The following is a 14,175-nucleotide window of genomic DNA, read 5'->3' on the forward strand; positions in this document are numbered from 1 at the left end:
GCATGAAAGCCTTTTGTATGCTCTAGCATAAAAAATACAAAAAACGTATAAATACGTCTTTGGGAGCAAATGAGTTAATAACAATTGTGATTAATAACTCTGAATGAAAACAATGTATAACTAAAACTAAATTCAAATTTCTTGTCAAAATTTGCACTGGCTGTTTGCTTGGATTTTTGACGTCTATAGTCGTCATTGGCAGTGAATGAGTTAATTAGGTGCAAGTCAATTTTCCCTAACAAAGACTTATTTCCACGCCATGAGAAAGTGATTCTCAGCCGCTTAGAACATCAGGTACATTTTTTTTTTTAAATTATCAAATTTCAATATACTTATCTTTGTTCATCTATTTATGCCAGTGACATCCCTGAGAGAGCAAGTAAATGCTTTTCCACTAGATGGCGGAAAGTGCAATTAACACAACCTTTTCGAGACCGAAAGCTACTTCTTGGATCGAATTACCTTATGTAACATTATATGCCATTATTCATAATTAATGATATTCAAATGTGAGATGTCAATCATGTTGATGATTTCCTCACAATAATTAGGACAGTTAAATGTCAATATGGAACACTTTATTTCTATAGCACTCTGCCATCGTTAACATTTTCAAATAATTAATTCTACAGCATTCCGAGAAAATCTCAATGCCTCATCCTTGGTGAACTATTTTAGAACAGGCCCGCGCGCAACTCGTGTGGTCCTTCGGGGCCACCTTGTGCTCACGGGCACGGGCCTAAAGTGTTAAATTATTGTAACATTAAAATATTCCAATAAACATAAAACCAGTTGTAACATTGACCACGCCACTCTTAAAAATAATTTAATATTATAAATAATAATTCAATAAAAATTAATAATAGCTTTTCAAGTTTTACACTGAGTCAAGGTTATTATAGTTTTGGAATTTTCATTTTAGTTAGTTTTATTTCATTTTGAGTTTTTTAGTTTTAGTTTTTTAGTTAGTTTTAATTAGTTTTCAGTGTGGTTTTAATTAGTTTTTATTAGTTTTACTTATTTTAATAAATGCTTAGTTTTAGCTAGTTTTATATTTTTGTTTTTATTTTTTATTTTTTATTTATTTATTTATTTATTTTTATGTGTATTACTTGTATGCAATATTCAAATAAACACCATGGGGGCGACATCATCTGAAGGTGCTTTTGTATTGGCTACTGCTAGATCACTTCTGTGTGACACATTTTCAATCATTCTTATTCTGGTTAATATCAAAATAAATCTACTTAAAATTACATTTAAAATCATCCCCAAAAGCTCATGCAATAAATTAATTACGAAGACAATGGACATTTTTGCTATAATTATATAATGTTAGTTTTACTTATCTAAAACTAATATAACCTTGCTCTGAGTAAATAAATTTGTGAGTAAATTGATATGAGATCATAATTATTTCAATACAAGTATATAGACAGTACATGTTTTTGATATTTTTTTTGGTGGTATGCTGTGAGATTTTTCCATTTTTAAAAATTGTGCCTTGACAGTTGACTCAATGATTGTTGGGAAACACTGTCCTAAAAGTGCTGATTAAATAATTTAGTAACTGCTTCTCTTTCAGATCCGCCGCGTGGCCTGTGACCAGCTGTACACTCTCAGCCAATCAGACACGTCAGGCTTCGCTGACGTGCAGAAACCCAACTTGTTCCTGCTCTCCGTCATCCTCACTGCTCAGCTGCCACTGTGGAGTCCCACGTCGGTTATGAGAGGAGTCAACCAGAGGTAAATCTTAGGAAAGAGGTCAGAAAGTGCAAGGCACTAATGCTGTCGGTTCGATTTCATCCTCAGATTGCTGTCCCAGTGCACGGAATACTTCGACCTGCGATGTCAGCTACTGGATGATCTAACAAGTAAGATTTAAAGTCATTTTATATCGTCTTTTTATTGTGAGATTCTTGTATAAACGGGAGTTCATCGTATTCAAGACCTCGAGTTAAAAAGTTTGCACATTAAGGGTGCTCAAATCGCTTATCGTTTGTCTCTCGCCACCCTACCGCTTACCCCATGCAGCTACGGAGATGGAGGCGTCACATGTCATCACCGCCAGCATGCTGGAGGACGAAATCTCTTGGCTGGACAACTTCGAGCCCAGCTGGAGCTCGGAGATGGAGACCAGCGAGGCGGACAACATCCTCCTGGCGGGACACCTGCGGCTCATCAAGACCTTGCTCTCGCTTTGCGGCAAGGAGAAGGAACATCTCGGTAAGTAGCATGCGGGGACAAAAGTTTTGGGACACCTAACTGTGACACTATGAAAAAAAAAAAAAAAATTGCGCGTGTGCGTCATATGACCTTGCCGGGCTCTCTTCGCAGGCCCGTCGCTGATCCAGCAGCTGCTGGATGACTTCCTGTTCCGAGCGTCACGCATCATCATCAACACCTCCAACTCCACCGCCTCCCCGGCCCCCAGCCACGATTTCCACCCCAAGTAAGGTGTTCACACAACTGCACCACAAGATAACCATTCAGGCTTATCAAAACAAGATCAAATTACACCCTGCTTAAGGTCTGTACTGTCTCACCAGGTGCAGCACAGCCAGCAGCCGTTTGGCGGCCTACGAGGTCCTGGTGATGCTGGCCGACAGCTCGCTCTCCAACCTGCGACTGATCACCAGAGAGTTGCTCTCCATGCACCACCAGTCGGACCCGTCGCTCTGTAAAGAGTTTGATGTATGGCACCGATATCGGATACTTACTTATAAGCAAGCGGTGAAGTTTAACTTTAATCTCGCCCATGTCAGTATCTTCCCCCCGTAGAGAGCCGCTCGGTTTCGGGTTTTGTGGGCCTGAAGAACGGTGGAGCCACGTGTTATATGAATGCTGTTTTCCAGCAGCTATACATGCAGCCGGGCTTACCAGAGGTACACGTGGTGTTCTGTTTTTGTTTTTTTGTTTTTTTATCTATATTTTTGTTGTTGTTTTGTTTTTTGTTTTGTTTTATTGGCATTCATGTGATTGTTTCTGAAGGCGTTCCTGTCCATTGAGGATGACACAGACCAGCCCGATGAGAGCGTCTTCTACCAGGTTCAGTCTTTGTTTGGTCACCTCATGGAGAGCAAACTGCAGTACTACGTCCCGGAGAACTTCTGGAAGGTATTTGGGAACTGACAAAAATGTGTTTCTCACTATTATTATTGTTACATTTTCTGTAACATTTAAATTGGTGTGTTTTAGATCTTCAAGATGTGGAACAAAGAGCTGTACGTTCGAGAGCAGCAGGACGCGTATGAATTCTTCACCAGCCTGGTGGACCAGCTTGATGAACATCTCAAGGTATGATGGTCATCTAAAATGATTCACTCCCAGTCATTTTCACTGAAGCAATCCCCGCTCCCGGTTGTTTTACTGGATTTTGACAGATTTTGCAAGTCCCTAGTTCTTCTTTCGTCAGGAAAAAAAGTATGTTTGTATCTGTTTCCATTTTGTAGCAATTATCATTAAAATATAGTTAAGTGTGATCATTATTCACAAACATGTTGTAAACACTGGGAACAAGAGCTTGTGGCTTGCAAAATGGCCCTGATGCATCTCTTATACTCTGCTCCCACCTGCTGGCCATTTATTTATTTTTTTTCCGTAATAACTACCATTGCTGTAAGTTACCTCTTCATGTCAGAATCTGTATCAAAGCCTTCTGTATGCTCTAGCATAAAACACAAAAACAAACAAACAAAAAAACGTATAAATACGTTCTTGGGAGTGCAGGACAAAGTATTAAAAATGTATTTAAACATTGGGTTTGAATGAGTTAATATAAGCCGTTTGTTACAATGTGTTACATATGACTTTTCCCTTCTGCCAGAAAATGGGCCGAGAGCAAATCTTCAAAAACACATTTCAGGGCATCTTTTCCGACCAAAAAATCTGCAAAGACTGTCCTCATCGGTAAGTCATGAATTATGATGGTGCTCTCACTGTGGCCACAACATTAGGTACACCTGTACAATCTCATAGGAGCTGATAAAAAAAAAAAAAAAGTTGCTTTATTCTTATAATACACTTGAATCTCACTATTGTCAGTAAAATTAATTAAAATGGCTTTAATCTGTTCCAGACCCAAAAGAAATACAATTTTAATTGTATATGTGTTTTTGATAAAGAAAAATAATACTCTATTGTATAAAAGCATAATAAAAAAGAATGTCAATACAGTATTTGTTTGTGTGCGTGCAAAACTGGATTGCAGGTACGAGCGTGAAGAGACGTTCATGGCGCTGAACCTTGGCGTAACGTCCTGCCAGAGTCTGGAGATCTCACTGGACCAGTTTGTCCGAGGGGAGGTGCTGGAGGGCAGCAACGCTTACTACTGTGAGAAATGCAAGGAAAAGGCACGTAAATGCATCACTTTGTGTCGCTTCACGATTTTTGTGTCAAACGTTCCTAGAATATCTCTTGTATTGACATGAACAGAGGACCACGGTAAAGAGGACGTGCATCAAGTCCCTTCCCAGTGTTCTCTGCATCCATCTCATGCGCTTCGGCTTTGATTGGGAAAGCGGACGCTCCATCAAATATGACGAACAGATTCGGGTGCGTATCAAACGAGGATGTTATTTGTCCATGTTGAGGGAAAACAGGTGTAAACCGTCCGTGTTTGCAGTTCCCCTGGGTGCTAAACATGGAGCCGTACACTGTGTCCGGCATGGCGCGTCAAGACTGCAGCGGGGACGGCGGCGAAGGGCGAGGCGATGGCGCGTCGGGCGGATCACCCAGGAAGAAGGTCACCATTTCGGAGAACTACGAGCTGGTGGGCGTGGTGGTCCACAGCGGTCAGGCGCACGCCGGGCACTACTACTCCTTTATTAAAGATAGACGGTAAGGAGAGCTTCTTCATATTCTTCATGGACAGTGTATGACAAAAATAGCTTCATAGTGCTCATGTTTCTGTGCGCAGCGGCAGCTCACGTGGACGTTGGTACAAGTTCAACGACAACGTGGTGGAGGAGTTCGACATGAACGACGAAACGCTGGAGTACGAGTGCTTCGGAGGAGAGTATCGACCCAAAGTTTACGACCAGTGTGAGCAACATACCCTTTAGGTGTGTGTAAATGACATTAGCAAAGTCTTGAATTTTGTGTGTGCGTTTGTTTTGTTTGCAGCCAACCCCTACCCGGACGTGAGAAGGAGATACTGGAATGCCTACATGTTGTTTTATCAGAAAATCAGCGAGCAAAACTCACCTGTCCTGCCCAAAAAAAGCAGAGTGAGCATCATGAGGCAGGAAGCGGAGGACCTCACACTGTGAGTGAACGTCACTTCTTACATCTAGAATTTTATTTATTTTTTTACATTTTATCACACGCTATACTTAGAAGTAGGGCCTTATCCATTTGTTTTTTGGGGGGTTTTTTTTAGGCCAATAAAATTTTGACAACTATTTAATCGGCCAACTATTTTTTGCTAATGCAATCACACATTGAGATCCTCCACATATTGAGTCGGTTCACAAGCATCTTACGTTCCCCTTCATCTGACCATTAGTGTGGATTTTAAACATAGAAGGGCCAAAACATGCCTTGTGAAATTTAAACTGCCAGAGGGTGCTAGAACTGTACAATTTTTTTTTAGCAGATGTGCTGCTTTTAACTCATTTGCTCCCAATAACGTTTAAATACGTTTGTTTTTTTTAATGTTCTGTCTCAACGACGTATTTATACGTTTTTTTTTTTTTTTTTTTTAATGCTAGAGCATACAGAAGGCTTTGATGCAGCCTCTCAACTGCAAAGAACGGTTGCAGAAATGGTAGTTATTACACAAACGGCCAGCAGGTGGCAGCAGAGCAAAGAAGATCAACCGGGGCCATGTAGAAAAGCTCAATTACGTACAATTTTGAATAGATTTGTGAAAACTGATGACACTTAGCTCTCTTCTAATGCTAATTGCTGCAAAACGGAAACAGATAGAAACATATTTTTTTTTCCTGATGAAAGAAGAGACTTTAATCTTTGTTTTGATAGGTTCCATGCCTTTATAGCAATCGAACACAATATTCTGTGGACCTTTCAAAATCAGTCAAATCCAGTAAAACAGCCGGGAGCGAACGGGATTGCTTCTGTGAAAATGGCTGGGAGTGAATGAGTTAATATTGTGACATGACGACGACGATATATTGTGGCAGTTTTAATATCGCGATATCACGATATTACCGGTATCATTACATCCCTAATTCTACCATGTCCGTTTTTTAGGTCCGCGCCCTCCTCGCCCGACGTCTCGCCGCAGTCGTCGCCTCGCCCACCCAGAGCCAACAACGACCGCCTCACCCTGCTCACCCGCCTGGTGCGCAAGGGTGAGAAGAAGGGCCTGTTTGTGGAGAAGATGCCCGCCAGCATCTACCAGGTGAGCATCGAGCTCCCCCCGCCTATTTTACCGACGTAGTCGCCCTCTTGACCTCCGGTCATGTCCCCTTTCCCCCGAGTAGGTGGTGAGGGACGAGAATCTCAAGTTCATGAGGAACAGAGACGTCTACAACAGCGACTACTTCAACTTCACGCACTGCCTGGCCTCCGTCAATGCAGTATGGCTTTATGCGCTTATGTGGATGGAATATGATTGTCCAAAAATGATTTGCTGATGTTGCAAGCTCATTTGTTTTTGCTCCAGACCAAGCTGAAGCACCCCGACTACCAGGCCATGGCCAAAGAAAGTCTCCAGCTGGCCGTCCACTTCCTCCTCCACACCTACCTGCACACTAAAAAGAAGCTCCGGTACGAGCATAACGTACACAAAGAGTTCTCACCTGAGCGGCCGCGTTTATCTGACGATCTCCTCCTTACACAGCGTGGACACCGAGGAGTGGATGGCCACCGTGGAAATTTTGCTGTCAAAGAGCAGCGCCGCCTGCCAGTGGATGGTTCAGTACCTGATTGGATCTGAGGGGCGGGAGATGACCAGGTGGGAATTACGTAGCCTTTATGGGCCGTTTTTATATCATTTATATTAATAATTATAAAGACAGTTGCCAGCTTGGTTTTACATGGGAAAATGTATGCCATGCTGAAAGAGCCATTTTTAAGTCCCATTTTCAATAAGTTGATGATATAAAATTTTATGCCATAATAGTAGATATTCGAGGGATAAATATGCTAATTTCAAGGCGGTCCAATGCAAAGGTAATCTGAACAACATGATTTCATGAACTTGTTTTTTGTTTCTTGATTTCCATCCTCCTTTGAAGGATTTGTCTGCTGGAGTGCGGCATGAGGGAGGTGCGGGTGGTGGTTGCGTCCATCCTGGAGAAGACCCTGGAGAGCGCGCTGCACTTTGCCGACCCGGGCCTGGACGGCCTGACTGATGCCTTGCTCTCGCTGCTGGACAAGGACGTTCCCGAGAACGTCAAGAACTGCGCGCAGTACTTCAGCCTCTTCAGTAACTTCTCTCAGAAGGTAACAAAGTCGGGTACACACATGCCAGTGCTTTATAATATCTTAAAATAGGAACAATTGGGATTTTTTTTTTTTAATTGCTTTAACACTAGATAATGTTTTGACACTGTTTTAGGTAGACGTTTTTTTGTTTTTTGTTTTTTTGGGGTTTTTTTTTTTTTTGTTTTTTAGGGCCGATACCGATTATTCATCAAGAGTCAAGGATGCCGATAACTGATATTTGAAGCCGATATATATTTTCACTAAAAGGGAAAATATTGGCATAAAAAAATAATAAAAAATACATACTCCAGCTCTTATTTAATTAATGTAATTATTTTTTAAGCATATGTTTATTGAACAACGTCTTGTGTAGGGTTCGTAAAATGGAGTAAAAAAAAAAAAAAAGTCAATAGACATCTTTGTTTTACAAATCTAACGAAAAGTTCAGAAATCTTCCAGGGGGCATAGCATGTTTTCGAAAGTTAAATAAAAACTAAAATAGCTCCCTGTCTTTTTTTCATCAGTAAATACAGTTTAAAAAATAAAATAAAAAATAAAAATTTAAATTAAATTATTAATTTTTTTATTTCAAAATATCTGAAAGTATTAAAATTTTACTTATATAGTTTTAATTTCAAACAAAGACAGTCGTTCCCAGGGTCAGAAGCATCTATGAACATTTACATAATTAGTTCCCTTAATTACGGGACACTTTCTTTTTTTTCTTTTTTTTTTAAATGGATCTATTCTCGGCTGTATGATTCTTCAAAATGTCTGATAATGATATTCATCAAAATGCTAAATATCTGCGCTGATAATCGGCCCAGCCCATAATCGGTCTGCAGTGTTTCCTCGCTATAACGCAGTTCACTTTTCGGGGCCTCGCTGTATCGCAGACTTTTTTTTTTTTTTGTGGAATCTTGCCTGTAGTTTTTACAGTAATGTACATATTTTATAAAATAGATGAAGGCTTGAACTTTGAACATTGAGAATCTTTAATACGAAAGAAATGTGAGAAAACGTAAATGCCTTTATGAGAAAATGTTTAAACTGTGTGGTGAGGGGTTTTAAGAGCCTTAAAACATTGATAATAAATGTGAAACATAAAGCTAACTACTTTGCGGATTTCGTTTATTTTTAGAGCCTAACCGAAAGCGAGGGAGCACTCTATCCCTAATCTGAGGTTATCATTTCACAGGCTGTCTAATAGAAAAGCAGTGCCAATTATTAACTGATGTTTTCACTCAGGGTTGTGACGCTTGTCAACTGTTGTTGAAACACTCGGCCTATCGTCGGATGCTCCTTTTCCTTCTGGGACCCAATCGGCAAAATAACCAGGTAGACTTTTCTTCACATTCCTGATCCGCAAGAAACTCTCGGTGTAATCGGCAGTTATCGATCATTATCTGCCCTTCTACGTGTCCCCGAAGAACCGGCGGTGGAGTCCCGCCCAGGCTCGAGAGTTTCTCCACCTCCACAGCACCCTGGCGCTTATCACAACGCACTCGAACCTCGATTGCCAGCGGACGCACGGTGAGGCGTTGCCCCCCCCCCCCCATCCTAATCTTCAGATCGAAACCGCTTGTACAAAAAAAAAACAGCTGATTGTGTTCCGTGTCCTCGTCGTCGGAGCAGCTCCAGAAGGGTTCAGCCTGTATGTCGACAGCAGCATCCCGTCCTCCACGCCACTCCTGCCTCTCCATGCAGACATCCTGGCAACGGTCTTCACCCCAGAGGGGCAACCCTACCTTCTCGAGGTCTTTTTCTTCACACGTGTCACATTTTTAAAACCAAAATTCAAAGAGATGTTCTTTTACAACATACAAGGTTGGTACCGCATAAAAGATCTCATGCCGTTCTTTCATTAGAAAAATAAAGTATGTTTCTACCTTATTCCGTTCTTTATTAATCACCATTTGAAAATAGGTAATTTGAATGAGCGAAAATTGAAAAGATAAGAAAACAAGTTTCATTGTAATTCCAGACACCGGCAGCTTATTGAAAAGAGATACAATACTGCCATCTGCTGGCCATAGTTAGTGGGTGTTTTTGATTCCACAACCCATTTACCAGCAGCGCTGCACTTAGACGTTGCGCTTCCAATTGATTTAAAAAAAAAGTAGTTGACGTCATTTAAGGTTTATGGCGGCATACATCGTGATTTTACTAAGCGTTATTAAATGTTTTTGGCGGTCAGGTCAGAGCTTTTAAATCAATAAATCAATAGCACACCAGAATTCAAACCCTCTGTGCCGTTCCTTAGACCCAAATCGACTTTCTTGGTCCCTGTGTCAACTTGTGTAGTTTTTTGCAACCACGTCGGATTTCCTTGGCCAATGTGTCAACCCCCTTACCATTTGTCTTGTACACTAAAATGTCAAAGATTCTTACTTGGCTCTTGTGTCACTCTGTAGTTTCTTTCAACTTTAATTGACTTCGGTGGTCCATGTGTCAACCTTTTGTGTCCAAAAATTCAAGGCGTTTTCCTTAACTCGTGTTAAGGTTTGTGTAGTTATTTTCATTTTTAATAATCTAGCTAACGAATGAGTTATTTTCATTTTTAATAATCCAGCTAACTAACCAGCCAACCAAACCATTCCTCTCTCTGTTCTTTTGCCACGTCCTTATGAGAATTATGACATAACAAGGCTGTTTCTGTCCTCCAGGTGATGTTCGCCATGCGTGAGCTTTCGGGCCCGTTGACGCCGCTCATCGAGATGGTGACCTACTGCTCCTACTGCAACGAGCCTTTCTCCTTGGGGGTGCTGCAGCTCCTCAAGGTGACAGCCCTTTGCAAACTTCTAACGTGTCTTCATTTGATTTGAACCTTTTGTGAATGTTTTGTATCCCGGCAGACGCAGCTGGAGACGGCGCCGCCCCACGAGTTGAAGAACGTCTTTCACATGCTGCAGGAGCTCCTGGTGAGTCGCGAGTGGCGCGCGCGCGTGTCACCGATATGCTGATGAGCGTCGGTTTTTCTGCTTCAGGTCGTGCAAGACCCTCTGCAGTCCCAGAGGCTCAAGTATGCTTTTGAGTCGGAGAAAGGCCTGCTGGGTAAGTCACTGATTGACTCGCCTTTAAAGGGATACTTGACTCATGAGCCGTTTTCACCAATGAAAAGTTAATATTTTGTCCAGAATGAATTTGTTAACATTATTTTTCATGTACAATTAATACCTTTTAAAAAGTAATTTTTCTACTTGCTGTCAACTGATGATGACATCACCTGTGCTGAGGAAGTAGCAAACGGCTCACCTGTTTTCTTCATTATTCATGATTGACCATTAACTACTTCCTCATCACAGGTGACGTCATCATCAGTCGACAGCAAGTAGAAAAATTACATTTTAAAGGTACTAATTGTATAGTGTTCCCTCGTTTATCGCGGCTTTATCTTTTTTATAGCATGATTTTTTTTTTTTTTTTTTGAACATGCTTTTTGGTTTGTTTATATCTTTGGTCTTTTACGAGGCCGTTTCTCTCGAACCGACTGGGGACGTCTTGACGAGACCTTTCCAATGGTGTCTGTCCCGTTATTGCACAACATTGCATTACGGAGATAGAAAATATCTGCTGTCCTATATAACAAGTAAATGAAAAATACGTACTTTTAATGACAAAAATGACTGTAAATTAAAAAAATATATATATATGAATGGAAAAGCATTCATAATAAACTAAAAATAATACCGAAATGACAAAACATAATAAATAAAAAAATATATAGGCTACTGTGCTGTATACTGTAATAAATAAATAATAAACATACTTTTAATAAAAATGAATGGAAATGGAAAAAGAACATATATTGTGAATGAAAAAGCATTTATAATAAAGTAAAAATCATGCCAATAAGAAAAATATATATATAAAAAAAGGAAAATCTATATAAGTAACTGATTTTTTTTTTTTTTTAATTAACATGGATTTCAATCATCGCAGGTAGATTTTGGAACGTAATACACCCGCGATAAACGAGGGAACGATAAATGAAGTTACCACATTAATTATAGACACAAATATTAACTTTTTACTCCTGAAAATGGCTCAATGAGTCAAGTAAAGTAAAGCTTTGGACTAAAATGTAATCTTGCGCCCGCAGCTTTGATGCACCAGAGCAACAACGTGGACAGCAGACGTTGCTACCAGTGTGTCAAGTTTTTGGTCACGCTGGCCCAGAAGTTGGTAGTGATTCATTCAAATCCATATTATATGTACAAGTAAGATAACTCCCTTTTTTTTTTTTGCCACCAGGTGTGCTCCAGCCAAGGATTATTTCAAGGACCTTTCTGGTCACTGGAGCTGGGCAGTGCAGTGGCTACAAAAGAAGGCACGCTTCAATGCACTTTTTCAAAATGTATGAATTGTTTACAAGGATACGATCATCATGTTTGCTCCACCTGTCCTCAGATGACGGAACATTATTGGACGCCACAGAGTAACGTGTCCAATGAGACGTCCACCAATAAGAGCTTCCAGCGCACTATTTCGGCGCAGGTCAGTACACGTGCGTACATCAGTGAAGGCAATTGTGAAAATTATTTACCACATTCATTTTGTTTTTTTAAGGTTGTAAGGTCTCAAAATGTTGCAAAAAAATCTGTTGTGGTCTGATGAGACCAAGGTAGAGCTTTTTTTTATACTATAAAAATCTGGCATTTGAACCAGGGTGTGTAGACTTTTATATCCACTGTTAATTTCACCAACACACTCACACATACGCACACTCACGTGTCTGCGTTTTGTTTGCAACCCGTGAAGGACACGTTGGCCTACGCTACGGCCTTGCTGAACGAGAAGGAGCAGTCGGGCAGCAGCAACGGATCCGACGGAAGCCCCGCCAACGACAACGCCGAACGCAGCCTAAGACAGGTAAAGCGTGTACCGCTCGACAGCGCCGGCACGTGGGCGCAATCACGTGCACGAGTGAGTGGGATGACACGCGCGCACACACACGCGCGCGCATACACAGGAAGGCAGCATGTGACTGGCAATTTTCTCCCACCCACGAGTGCAATTAGACTGACTCGGAGCTGCAGTGTTCTTTTTCTGATGCCAAATTTGTCATACAGCCAACTGTAACATATGAAATAGTAGGCAAGCACGTTTCATTTCAAATTTTTATTTATTTATTTTTTAATTAGGCTAGTTTTAATTAGTTTTAGTGTTAGATTTAGTTTTTTTTAACATGGTGTATTCATGGTATGAAAAAAAAAATGCAAAAGGAAGCGTACTGTATTCTTTTATCTTCCAACACTAAATTTTACAGAACCATGCAATTCGTGTCATTTGCGGTTGTGGATACAGAGACCACACTAATCCGTTATTTATACAACTAGATACTTTAAAATTCAATGAATTGATGGAGTTTAACCGTCTTAAAATCATGTTTAAAGCCCATCATGAAATGTTACCAGTTAATATACAAATTACATTTTCTTAAAAAAAAAAAAAAAAAGGGGAAAGTGAGTATAAATTAAGAGGAACACATATTTTCTCCTAAACAAAATATAGAACAAAACAAAAAGAACGATGTATATCAACTCACGATATCAGCTTATGGAACAGTCTGGATTGTAAAACAAAATCATCTTCGAAAGTCTTTCTGCATTTTTAAAAACAAAAGAGGATTGTTATATTGAAAGCGTCTTGACCGCTCGCTGTCATTTATTTTGTGTTATTTTTTTGTTGTTGTTGATTAGGGACAGTTTTACTTCTTTCTGTGCCTTTTCATTTTTCTTTTTTTTAATGGAATGTAATAAAATTTAATTGAACACTCAACTCGCCTTTCCTCTTTTACAGGGATCCGAATCTCCCATGATGCTCGGCGATTCCAAGAGCGACCTGGAAGACGTGGACCCTTAAACTTTGTTTTTTTTTGGGGGGGGGGGGGGGGGGGGAAGATAACTCGCCCTTGAAGACACTCGGGCCGAGCTCCACGCAGCCTCAAAACCCATTTGGGGCACTTTTATTGGCCCAAGGACGTTTAAAAAAACAAAAAAACAAACGCTTGTTGAACAACTTGACGCGGAAGACGACAAAAAACGGAGAAAGTCATGAATGAATTCCACGGAGATGATTTATAAGGGCAGTTTGGATTAAAGGGGAAGCGAACACTCTTCCTCCACGATCATCTTTTTACAGCGGGGGGGGCGGGCATTTTACCCTTTGTTTGTCGTTGTCTTCACACACACGCACACTAGCCAATGTTTTAAAAGTCTTCTGGAGGAACCTCAACGTGAACACATCTACACACACAAAAACGTTTGCTTGGTTGGGGGTTGTCGTAAGTATGCACTTTATTTGCCACGTTCACCATGCGCTTCCTCGGTCTTGAGCCTCCTCACCTTTTTTTTTCTGCTTATTTTAACACTACTACTCAGTACTGAGCGCCACTTCAAACAACACACTGTTTGTTTGTTTTTTTGTTTGTTTGTTTTAAGCGCTCTCCACCACCTTCTTGGACTCTGGTGCGAGCTTTATGCAAGGAAACGCTCAACAGAACAGGGGTGGGGAGTTATTTGGAGATGCCAATGTCTCACATTCACACACATAAAAAAAACACACGCTAATGTTACCTCTGCCATGCTTTTATTTGCCTGTTTGTGTCTTTTGTGCCATCTATAATACACACACGCACACATCTGCTACTTAATGCTAATATTACCTCTGCCAAGCTTTTATTTGCCTTTTGGTTTTTTTGTGTGTCTTTCATGCCGTCTTTAACACAAACAAACACAGAAAAACGTAGCTTTGACTCGAAAACACACAAACGTGTAGCCC

General features: G+C 40.6%; 1 protein-coding gene across 2 annotated transcripts in view; it reads left to right on the forward strand.

Annotated features, from left to right (window-relative positions):
- usp24 (ubiquitin specific peptidase 24) overlaps window positions 1-13,287 on the forward strand; it is a 36,474-nt gene extending 23,187 nt beyond the window's left edge. For both annotated transcript variants that reach the window (XM_077533944.1, XM_077533945.1), the window contains 30 exons: window positions 1,586-1,746; window positions 1,813-1,874; window positions 2,035-2,226; window positions 2,338-2,452; window positions 2,550-2,694; window positions 2,766-2,885; window positions 2,992-3,117; window positions 3,199-3,297; window positions 3,827-3,909; window positions 4,211-4,352; window positions 4,435-4,554; window positions 4,625-4,839; window positions 4,919-5,043; window positions 5,125-5,266; window positions 6,214-6,364; window positions 6,447-6,542; window positions 6,629-6,732; window positions 6,806-6,919; window positions 7,203-7,410; window positions 8,641-8,730; window positions 8,823-8,925; window positions 9,028-9,149; window positions 10,059-10,172; window positions 10,248-10,313; window positions 10,380-10,446; window positions 11,495-11,573; window positions 11,647-11,722; window positions 11,803-11,889; window positions 12,154-12,264; window positions 13,195-13,287. In XM_077533944.1, coding sequence (XP_077390070.1) covers window positions 1,586-1,746; window positions 1,813-1,874; window positions 2,035-2,226; window positions 2,338-2,452; window positions 2,550-2,694; window positions 2,766-2,885; window positions 2,992-3,117; window positions 3,199-3,297; window positions 3,827-3,909; window positions 4,211-4,352; window positions 4,435-4,554; window positions 4,625-4,839; window positions 4,919-5,043; window positions 5,125-5,266; window positions 6,214-6,364; window positions 6,447-6,542; window positions 6,629-6,732; window positions 6,806-6,919; window positions 7,203-7,410; window positions 8,641-8,730; window positions 8,823-8,925; window positions 9,028-9,149; window positions 10,059-10,172; window positions 10,248-10,313; window positions 10,380-10,446; window positions 11,495-11,573; window positions 11,647-11,722; window positions 11,803-11,889; window positions 12,154-12,264; window positions 13,195-13,257 — 3,498 coding nt within the window. In that variant the 3' untranslated portion in view covers window positions 13,258-13,287. The remainder of the gene's footprint in view (window positions 1-1,585; window positions 1,747-1,812; window positions 1,875-2,034; window positions 2,227-2,337; window positions 2,453-2,549; window positions 2,695-2,765; window positions 2,886-2,991; window positions 3,118-3,198; window positions 3,298-3,826; window positions 3,910-4,210; window positions 4,353-4,434; window positions 4,555-4,624; window positions 4,840-4,918; window positions 5,044-5,124; window positions 5,267-6,213; window positions 6,365-6,446; window positions 6,543-6,628; window positions 6,733-6,805; window positions 6,920-7,202; window positions 7,411-8,640; window positions 8,731-8,822; window positions 8,926-9,027; window positions 9,150-10,058; window positions 10,173-10,247; window positions 10,314-10,379; window positions 10,447-11,494; window positions 11,574-11,646; window positions 11,723-11,802; window positions 11,890-12,153; window positions 12,265-13,194) is intronic.
- The last annotated feature ends 888 nt before the right edge of the window (window positions 13,288-14,175 follow it).

This window comes from Festucalex cinctus, chromosome 10 (genome assembly GCF_051991245.1).
Source record: "Festucalex cinctus isolate MCC-2025b chromosome 10, RoL_Fcin_1.0, whole genome shotgun sequence".
NCBI lineage: Eukaryota > Metazoa > Chordata > Actinopteri > Syngnathiformes > Syngnathidae > Festucalex > Festucalex cinctus.